This window comes from Lethenteron reissneri, chromosome 18 (genome assembly GCF_015708825.2).
Source record: "Lethenteron reissneri isolate LAM-NWPU_2019-01 chromosome 18, ASM1570882v1, whole genome shotgun sequence".
NCBI lineage: Eukaryota > Metazoa > Chordata > Hyperoartia > Petromyzontiformes > Petromyzontidae > Lethenteron > Lethenteron reissneri.
Genome location: NC_083796.1, coordinates 14,960,672 through 14,971,613, shown reverse-complemented (window position 1 = coordinate 14,971,613; position 10,942 = coordinate 14,960,672). Strand labels below are relative to the sequence as shown.

The 10,942-nt window shown below is 54.0% G+C and overlaps 1 protein-coding gene across 1 annotated transcript; it reads right to left on the bottom strand.

Annotated features, from left to right (window-relative positions):
* Positions 1-21: 21 nt before the first annotated feature.
* Positions 22-9,428, bottom strand: LOC133343628 (cationic amino acid transporter 4-like). Its single transcript, XM_061553319.1, has 6 exons — positions 8,708-9,428; positions 6,181-7,254; positions 3,311-3,591; positions 2,446-2,589; positions 1,429-1,538; positions 22-706 (listed from the first exon to the last, which is right to left on the bottom strand). The coding sequence occupies exons 2-6, from the start codon at positions 7,160-7,162 to the stop codon at positions 493-495; spliced, it is 1,731 nt and encodes a 576-aa protein (XP_061409303.1). The 5' UTR covers positions 7,163-7,254; positions 8,708-9,428; the 3' UTR covers positions 22-492.
* Between the last annotated feature and the right edge of the window lie 1,514 nt (positions 9,429-10,942).

The following is a 10,942-nucleotide window of genomic DNA, read 5'->3' as shown; positions in this document are numbered from 1 at the left end:
CCCACCCCTTCACTCCGTTTAAACTGGACATTGCCATAAATGTTTTGTTCACAACCAATGTGGGGTTTTTGCATTGCGTCTTCCTTTAAATTAACTGCGGAGGGTGTCTTTCGATGCTGTGTGGCGCCCGCCTCTCATTAAGGATTCCGACAAACGCTGAACGCGTCCACGTGCTCAGTGCAGCCAGACGTCACCTGCAACGAGCGAGCGTTCTCCACAAACCAGCCCTGCGCCCTCAGCAGGGGCAACTTCACTTCGCGTGCAGCCCAACCAGATCTTGAGGCCCCCCGAGGCCCAGGAAGACCCCGAGGCCCAGTGAGACAATGAGTCCCAGTGAGACCTCGAGGCCCCCCGAGGCCCTGAGGCCCAGGGAGACCCCGAGTCCCAGTGAGACCCTGAGTCCCAGTAAGTCCCCGAGGACCAGTGAGACCCCGAGTCCCAGAAAGACTCTGAGGCCTACAGGAGGCCTCAGCCCCCGAGGCCTGCAGGCACCTATCTCTGGCGGTTGGAGACGCCGTCCAACTCGGCGTCGCTGTCGCTGTCGCTGAGGCTGCAGGGCCTGTCCCCCGGGGGCTGCACGGGCTGCAGGCTCTCGGAGAGACGGCCACTGGGGATGACGACGTAGCGCGCGGTCACCGTGCGCGGAGCCGGCTCCCGCAGCCGCTCCTTGCTGTGCCACATCCCGTACGACAGGTAGATGACAGGCCTGAACACACACACACACATGAAGATCCCACATGTAGTGGGGAAATGCTGTTCGCGTGCAGCCAGGAAGGTCGGCACAACACACAAGGGGGTCACGTGGCTCTCTCACTTCATGCTGTATGTTTGATCTCGTTAGTACAGTCCTGTCACTCTTGTACTGTGAGTCTCATTTCTGTGGTCTCATTTGTATCGTCTCATCTGAAATTCCCCTGTGCTGTATTCTCAAGTGTTCCTACCTTGGCTGTACTTGCTCTCTGGTTTGTTGCTGTCAATTTTTTTCTAGCTGTTAAGTTAAGTGAAACATTTACATACACTTTGAATAAGGGTAATGGATTGTTATTCAAAAATGAATACATTCTGACAATAATCGCCTGGAATAGATGAAGCATTTAATAATAATAAATATTTTAGTTCATTGGGTATTCACGCCATTCTTATAGCACAAGGCCATCACGAGGCACGTAGACTGCAGTAGTTTCACAGTAAGTAGTTGATATTGCTGTGCGGTAATCTTCAATTGATTAATTTGCAGGCAATTTTTTCTAATTTGGCAAATTTGGGACCAAAAGAAAACGGTGCCTATATTTCAGTTAATACACCGGCAGTAATATACGGGGCAGCCTGCGGGATTTTAACCTCTGCAACGAGTGGCAGACCACCACTACTGCCGCACCCCATGCACACGTCCATCGCTGCCAACTGGTGGCTGACACTGGAACTCACCGGACAACGATCCACACCATGAAGCGCACCCACGTCATGTAGTTGAGCTTCAGCATCAGGGTGATGTTGATGAGCATGCTCAGGGCCGGCAGGAATGGCACACACGGAACCTGCAGTCCCACACGGTGTTGAGCCTCAATGAGATCACGCGGGGAAGACTCTGGCCTCAGTTGTTCTCCACAAGACAGTTGATGGCGTGTGCCGGTGACGTAGCGCTCTGAATATACAACACGCTTGTTCACGAGTGGAGTGAAAGCTCTGTTGACGTGAAAGCCGCTTGCGTGAATCACGCAAAGCAGGCACCCACCAAGAAGGTAGTGGACCCCGCGATTCTGCTCGTGAGCGGCAATGAGCATCACGCTGACAGGAAGCCCAGGCCGAAGATGGAGAGGAAGAGCGCGAAGGCCCACGTCGGCAGGTGGCAGGTGCGAGGAGCCAAACACGAGCATGGAGGCGAGCGAGGTGGCGACACACGAGCAGCGCCACCACGCACACCACCACCCGCCTCCGCCCGGGCCGCACGGCGCCAGCCACCCGCAAGAAGACACTCAACCTAGCGCCAGCGAATACATCCGTCACTACAGCATCACCGCAGTCAAAGCCAATGTCATTTCCAGCTGGAGCAAGCATCGAGAGGCAGTGGTCATCTCCCGTTTACAGCCCTGAGCCAGATTTTACACATTCCTAAATAACAATTTAGAATAATTAGACTTCCTAGATTTTATTCCGACTCCCTCGATCTAGTTCTGAAGATCTCGGTGTCGTTCGACAAAACGTCGTATCTGATGGATACATTTGGTTGTGAGAATCGTTCTTCACTTACTGGTGAGCTGAAATTACGATTGGTGTGATAAATGCTTCTACACATGACAATTTGTTTGGCTGTGTTGGGTAGTGGAGGGTCTTACGACCAAATCTTGCCAGATCATTACGTGGTAAACCAAAAATCTATGACAAAGAACAATGCGGCGGAGGTGCGGTTGCGGGCAGCGTGGTCGTTCGGCGGCGTCGGAGTACCTGGCCTTGAGGCAGCCGGCCTGCCGCGCGTCTGTTTTCTCCCCGCTGCTTCCCCACGAGACGCAGCTTGTCCGAGAACGACTCGTAGCCGGCCGTGTCGCGCCGCTCGCCTTCCTTGTCCGGCGAGATGTCCAGGAACTCGCTCTGCGGGCGCAGCACGGTGGGGTGCGGTCACTGCCTGCTCTGCTCTCTATCCCAGGGCAGTCCATCCACCGTTGACTTCCCATACAGCGGTGCTCAGTTCATTGGCTCTGCAGTGATGATGGGCCGAATTGACCTCTGACAAGAATTTTAACTTACAACCTCTCATCACTCTCTTATGCCTGTCAGTAGCTGTCTTGTGGCTTTGATCACATTGCACAGCTGCTTACTCACAGCTCTTATCCAGTGCCTTGGAATAAGAATTGAGACGTGTAAATGTAGCATGAAGAGGAAGCCTGGACTTGAACAAGGATATGGGATTGACAGTGCAAAAGACCAGGGGGCAAAGGCGCAACCCTCTGAGGGGAGTACGACGGAGGGGATTGAGAGACGGAAGTGGTTCTCTGTAACAGACAGAGAGCATGCAGAGGGGGAGTGAAGTGAGATGAAGACGTAGACACGAGGGTGAGACCACCTGAAGACGGTGGGGTGATTTGTAATTGATCTGGGAATAATTATCTGTGTCCCAGCTGTACCTCATTTCCATTATTCCCTCCAACCTGCCCAAATAACTTCTCTCTCATTTTCCCAATGACACACAGGCGCTAAGTACCGAATAATAGCGCAGAACAAGAGTGAAATAGGATATCGCTTGTGCATGGGGTAGCACCGCTCCCCCCCGCCCCCGCCCCCATGGCGTGCGCCGGGCGCTGGCGGCACACACCTGCAAGGTGCGGTCGGGCTGGTAGCGCAGCACGATGATGCTCGCCGCTACAAAGGTGTACGCCAGCAGCGTGCCGATGGACAGGAACTGCACGAGCGCCTCCAGGTCGAACAGCGTGGCCAGCACGGCCGTCAGTGTTCCGAACACCACGATGGCGTTGACGGGAACCTTGGTGACGGCGTGCAGGTGAGAGAAGACGGAGAAGAAGAGCCCGTCGTCGGCCATCGCGTAGATGATGCGCGGCAACGAGAAGAGGCTGCTCAGCAGCACGGTGTTCATCGCTGGGGGGGGGGGGGGGGGAGACACGGACCATCACGGACGTTAGGCGGACAGGTTTCCTTCACGCCCATGGACTATCGTACTGAACAAACGACCGGAGGTGTCAAGGTGTCACAGCGGCCCTGTTAAAACGGGCAAGGGAGCGGCGGGCCTTCTCTGCTGGAGGCCCCAAGGAAGTGCTAGAAATGTCACATTCCTATGAAACGGTGACACGGGGTTGATACTCCTGGCCGGGGAGAGAGCTGGGAGTTGGGCAGAGTGTATATTTTACACTGGGAACCAATGTACTTCACGATATATGTATCTTTCTTCTTCCTGCTGTCCTTCCCCCCCACTTCCGATTCGCCCGGTTGGCTGTGTACGGCGCGAAAGACGTTCTACAGATGTACATTTGCCCCCCACCTTGTGATGTAAATGCGGCACATTAGCAAGGGTTTTGAGATACGATTGTATGATGATGCTACATGAAGTTAAATTCATTGTATTACAACTGCAAATTAGGCTTTAAATGAACATTTTCCAGCCGACCAGGCAGGGAGCTTCCGTTTAGTGCAGGGAGGAGTGCACGCAAAACCAATCCACGATGCTGACACAGTTAAATGGCTTTCATGCAAAAATGCAAGTGTACGGCATTTCCTGCAGAAAATTCCTGCATAAATTCTTCAAAACAAGCGGGCACACCGAATAATTAAATGCGAGATGTGGTTGCATAAAGATGCTTTATGAATGCAAACTGATTAGTAACTGTACACACCACATGTTCACGTGCATCCTGGAACACAGCCCTGTTAGGACGTTCAAACAGACGCGATCGTATATATAAAGACAAAGATCCCCCGTATAGCCTGTAACAGACTATTGGGGCAAGTGCTGTTAGCAAGCACCTATGAAGGTCGGCATGGCACACGAGGGGTGGGTGGCCAGCACCACGTCCGACCGCCTTTGTCTCCCCAGTGGCGATGTTTACACACCTCATCAGGTACTCATTTGAGGCGAGGGGAGGCCCAGGACCAGTTCAGATATTCGTCACTGGTGTTGGCCGTGAGCGGGAATCGAACTCGGGTCTCTGGGTTCGTAGCGCAGCGCTGACCGCTCCACCACCGCTAACACATATCACGCGGCATCGTCGGGGTCTCACGGGAAGGTTGGCTAAAGATTGAATTTCTTATTTAAAAAAAAATTGGCGAAAACAGCAAAGTCGGCAAGTTCCAATCACGACATTGTTGAATCCTTGTTGAGAAGGTCAGTTTTTTTTTAGCTATCCTTAATCAGCTGCAAGTTGTCCAATAAATGAGCGACACAGTCCATTGTTGAGCTGAGTAGCAATGACAACAACAGTGTTAAAGGGCAAGCGCTGCATTCGTTTGCTTTGAGATTAGAGCATTAAGAGGCCATCCATTAGTACGTACGCAAAAATCTGTCAAAACTTGACCCCTCCCCCCCTCCCTGTACGGACGCGTACCCTTTACCCCCCCCCCCCCACCTGTGTACGTTCGTTTGACGCCCACCCCCCACCCCGAATCATAAAGACGGCCGATATTTAATCCACGCAGAAACGATCAAGGATTAATAATATTAACGTGTTTAAGCAAACAGACAGTCCACCGCCGGCTGCATTAAATAATTAAGTTGCGTGCCTTGGCCACTGATGTTGCTGAGCTGCGTGAGAGCAACAGTCAGGGGCACGGTGGCACACGAGTGAGACCTCTCCCACAGTCCCACCTCTCCCGGCAGGACTTGTTGTCTGACAGCTGAAGACACTGAACTGTGGCTCATTTGAAGGCCGATGTAGACAAATTGTTATCGAGGCTTCACCCCCCCCCCCCCCCGTTTCCTATGCGTACGCACATTGTCAGTAGACCCCCCATACGCAAGCGAACGCGTTTGGGTTAACGCCCCACCTCCCCGCTCCATGCGTACGTACTAAATGGATGGCACCTAATGGAGGCCTCCAGTAAGACACCATGGGTCGTCGCTGGACGGGAGGTCACTCCTTCTTTGCTGCCCCTGTCACCCGGGGCTCCCTCCCTCCCCCTTGTGCACGCTGCCTGGTAATGGCTGCCTGGTAATGGCTGCCTATTTGGTGTTTGAACATCTTAACACCCGCATTATTGCCAGAAAGGGTAAATCATTCTCTTCTGTACTGTGTTGTTGCGTGTCTGACTGCCCAGTCATTCGTTCCCTCCGGGAGAATCTAAAGCGATGAAACACAGCTCACCACAGCATTACAAGCTGTCGACGTTAAGTTAGATGCTTCCTCCTAAACAGGTAATGGTGCAGGTTTCATCTCTGTTAGCAGCCCTGAACCGAAAGTGAAAATTACACCTTGTTCATGATGGGGATCAGGTTCTCTGTAGGATGACTGATGACTTTTCACCAATCCAAACTCATTTTATCAACACGAGAGGGATGATACGCTGGGTTGATCTGTCACTGTAATTTGAAGCCTGTCAAGACATTTTACCCCATGAACAACGGAACAACAGTGGTCAGCTGCTCGGGCTTAGCTACAATCCCAACGTCTGCTCTGGCGGTTGAGGATTTGCCATGCTCAGTATGCAGTGCTGAAGGGGCACTGCCAGCAGCCTCACCGCATATGGAGCCGGTGGAGACAATGAAGCCGGCCCACGGGTGCCCCCGGCGGGAGAAGGCATCTGACAGCGCCGACTCGGGCACCAGCGAGTGCCAGGGCACCATGAGCGTGAGCACCGTGGCCACCAGGGTGTAGGCCAGCGTGGCGAGGACCAGCGACAGCGCCGTGGCCACCGGAACGGAGCGAGATGGGTCCCGAGCCTCCTCGCTCGATGACGCGATCACGTCGAAGCCGACAAAGGCAAAGAAGCACGTGGCCGTCCCCGTCATGATGCCCGAGAATCCGAACGGAGCGAAGCCGCCCTCCTTTTTGCTGTAGTTCTGCGGATCGGCCAGTGTGAAGCCGAACACGAGGATGAAAAGGATGGCCCCCATGCTGATGACGGCGAACAGGTGGTTGATCCAAGAGGATACTTTGGTGCCAAAGGAAACCAAAATTGTCGCGATAAACAAAATCCCGCAGGCGAGAAAGTCGGGGTAGTGGGCGAGGAACGGCACGTCCCAGGAGGCGACGTGGGTGAGGGTGAAGTTCTGGATCTTGTGCTCGAAGATGGCGTCGAAGTAGCCGCTCCAGGCGCGCGCCAAGGCGGCGCCGCCGATCATGTACTCAAGCACGACGTTCCAGCCGATCATGAAGGCCCACACCTCGCCCATGGTCATGTACGTGTAGAGGTACGCCGAACCGGCCCGCGGCGCCCGCGCTCCGAACTCCGCGTAGCACAGCGCCGCCAGCATGGAGGCCAGGCCGGCCAACAGGAACGAGATGATGACCGCCGGGCCCGCCATCGACTTGGCCACGGTGCCCGTGAGCACGTAGAGGCCCGAGCCCACCATGCCTCCGAGGCCGAGCAACGTGAGGTCGAGCGTGGAAAGGCAGCGCGTGAGCGACGTCTCCATGAGGTCGGCGTCGAGGGTCTTGGTCCGCGCCATGCGCTGGCACGTGCGCACCACTCCCTCCCACGGGGCCCATCGCGAGCTCATGGCTCCTTCCGGCTCCTCCCGGCACCGCGACGGACGGCAGCTCACAGATCCCACCGCCTACAGCAGCGCAGCGGCACCAGCGAGAGGCATTCCTAGGGAACACAACACGCGGTGATTTCCCGGTCAAATGAGCACGGGGCAGTGCTCATCGACCGCTTTCAGCCCTGAACCAGTGGGGGATTCGATTGCTGTGGTAGGGATCAATACATTAGACAGCCACTGTTGACAACAGGCAGCTGTGAAATGCCTTGCCCAGGCGTTCTAAACACTGATTATGTCAGCCTCCTCTGAACTTCCCTGATAAGGGCTCTTCCAATTGGACAGTGTTGTTTTTGTGTTGTCTTCGATGGGCGGGGGGTTATTCAACAAAAGGACTGCACTGCCCTTTGCTATGGACCCCTAATGCTCACTTCTACAAACCCGTTGGCATTTTACAACTCCCTCGATGACTGCCACAGACTCCCTGTTGGGAACGTTTGCCTTTAAAAGCATCGGTATATCGGGATCTAGATTCACGACACACTGGAATGCAGTACTGGTATTGATTCGTGACACATTGGAATACTGGTATTGATTCGTGACACACTGGAATACTGGTCTTGATTCACAACACGCCGGTATAGTAGGACGTGTGCAAGCTTTCACTAATTTACACAAACGCCAATAACACTCTCAGCGTAGACTCACATCCAAGTCCTTCTTTGCAATGCTACCACCAATAAATGTACAGCACGTTTACACAAAATGGTCCAGAAGGCACATTGCTCTGATGATTCAACATGCTCTGATTATTTGTCTGGATGAACAGACCCCTTTGCTTGATTATTCACAAACACTGTACACGGCACATGCACCGGGCCAATCGAGAACGCGCGCGCACACATCCACGACCCACGTGTGCGCGCGTGTGCCACCGGGTCTCTGCGCGCCGCATCACCGATCACTGCCGCCGCATTAAACATTAAAGATCCGCGATCGCAGGCGGGGCTTCTCCCCCCCCAGCCCGCTTCCCTGCATCCCTCCCTGGCTCTCTGCATGATCTCTTCTCATCCCTGCTCCCATCTGTTCCCCTGTTTAGTCCGCGTTACCATCTCTCTTAACATCAACTCTGCTTCCATCTGTCCCCCTGTTTAGTCCGCGTTACCATCTCTCTTAACATCATCTCTGCTCCCATCTGTTCCCCTGTTTAGTCCGCGTTACCATCTCTCTTAACATCATCCCTGCTCCCATCTGTCCCCCTGTTTAGTCCGAGTTACCATCTCTCTTAATATCAACTCTGCTCCCATTTGCATCATCGCTTCTCCACGCTGTTTTTCTCTCTTGCTGCAGTGTCCACGTCTGTAACGTCTGACAGAAGAATACAAAAATGACGACCCTCCCGGCTCCAGCATGCCTGCTGGACACACGCACACGAATGTGATATCGGTCTGCGCCACTGCACGCTGCGCTGCTGCCTCGTGCGTTGCCGTGCCCCCTGTGATGTGAGCGAGACGGAGTTCGTGCCCACCACCCAGAGCCAATGCCTCTCTCGCCGTGTGGCCCCACCGGGGCGAGGCGAGGCGAGAGTTTCATTTCGTCCTCCTCTGCACCGCCGATGGCCTCGATCAGCAAGCACCGCAGGCGGATATCAACAATAACAACCAACAACTATTGTACCACCTGAGACACACGAGCACCGCAATGATCAGAATCACAACCACAACAAACGCACATGCAACCACAATGCCCAAAACCGATGATGTGATCGCAAGATAATCGGTGCACTAAAACCACAACCACGTGATGATGAATTTACAATGACAGTCCAGGAGTTACAGCCACGGTTAGGCACAGCGCACAAAGTGACACGCACACACGACGTTAGTAGACACACGCAAACTCAGTGGAACATGCACACCGTGCGATATGCACCAACACATTGTTGTGGCACACAGCCAACGACACAGTGACACACACAGTGACACACAGACTGGCACACAGTGACACACACAGTGACACACAGTGACACACACAGACTGGCACACAGTGACACACACAGTGACACACACAGACTGGCACACAGTGACACACAGTGACACACACAGACTGGCACACAGTGACACACACAGTGACACAGTGATACACAGTGACACAGTGACACACACAGACTGACACGCTGACAGCGACACGCTGAGTTACACACAAACACTCTGACAAGTCAAACACACCGAGAGCGACACACGCACAGACTGACACACCGACAGCGCCGCACACACAATGACACACACAGTGACACACTGACACACATAGTGACACAGTGACACACACAGTGACACACACAGTGACACACTGATACACATAGTGACACAGTGACACACACAGTGACACACACGATACACATAGTGACACAGTGACACACACAGTGACACACTGATACACATAGTGACAGTGACACAGTGACACTGACACACATAGTGACACAGTGACACACACAGTGACACACTGATACACATAGTGACACAGTGACACACACAGTGACACACTGATACACATAGTGACACAGTGACACACCCAGTGACACACTGATACACATAGTGACACAGTGACACACACAGTGACACACTGACACACATAGTGACACAGTGACACACAGTGACACACTGATACACATAGTGACACAGTGACACACACAGTGACACTGACACACACAGTGACACACTGTGACAAAGATAAAGATCCCCCCTATAGCCTTAGCAGACTAGGGGCAAGTGCTGTTAACGAACTCCTATGAAGGCCGGCACGGTACACGAGAGGATGGGTGGCCAACACCACGCCCGCCTTTGTCTCCCTCGTGGCGATGTTTACACATCGCACCAGGTACTCATTTGAGGCTGAGTCAACCTAGGGGAGGCCCGGGACCGGTTCAGATAATCGTCACACTGACACACACACAGTGACACACACACACTGACACACACAGTGACACACTGACACACACACTGACACACACAGTGACACACTGACACACACACTGACACACACAGTGACACACAGTGACACACACAGTGACACTGCCCACCGCTGTCGCAGGGTTCGCCAGGGAGGGACCGGGAGATTCTCGCCTCACTGCCGCGCCTCGCCACGTGATTTTAAAAACGCGTTCACAACGACGCGGCGCGGCACGCGCGGCCACCGTCCCCGACGTCACCGCTCATCCGACGAGCCAGCTCACCGAGTGTTCAAACTGGCGTCGTGACGTCATGCAGAATGTGTTGCACTTCTGGTGCGTGACGTCACGCGGGTTGTCTTCGCTGGACGCGCGCAACGTCATGCTGATGATATTCACTGTGCGACGTCGTGCATGTTCAAACGCACACGTGACGTCATGCCGATGATATTCACTGTGCGACGTCGTATATGTTCAAACGCACACGTGACGTCATGCCGATGATATTCACAGTGCGATATCGTGCATGTTCAAACGTACACGTGACGTCATGCCGATGATATTCACAGTGCGATATCGTGCATGTTCGAACGTACACGTGACGTCATGCAGAGTATGTTGAGATGCGTGTTGTGACGTAACGGGCCGGTGCAGGACTCGGCGTCTGCCACGTGCACCGCTGCAGTGAGAGCGGCCGAGCAAATGGCGGTGCGAGACGGACGAGGACGCCTCAAGAGGCACGCTGCACGGTGCCTCCAGCAGGGGGCGTTTCGTCTGTGTGCGATCGACAGCGGCGACAACTCGCGCGCAAGATCTCAGCCTTGGGACGTCTCTGTGCAAGGCCGAGGGAGCTG

Coding starts and splice junctions, on each gene's coding strand:
- LOC133343628 (XM_061553319.1), bottom strand. CDS start 7,162: ATGAGCTCGCGATGGGCCCCGTGGGAGGGAGTGGTGCGCACGTGCCAG. Junction 2,590..3,310: donor AGCCCGACCGCACCTTGCAG/GTGTGTGCCGCC, acceptor CTGCGCCCGCAG/AGCGAGTTCCTGGACATCTC. Junction 1,539..2,445: donor GCCGGCTGCCTCAAGGCCAG/GTACTCCGACGC, acceptor GTGGGACTGCAG/GTTCCGTGTGTGCCATTCCT.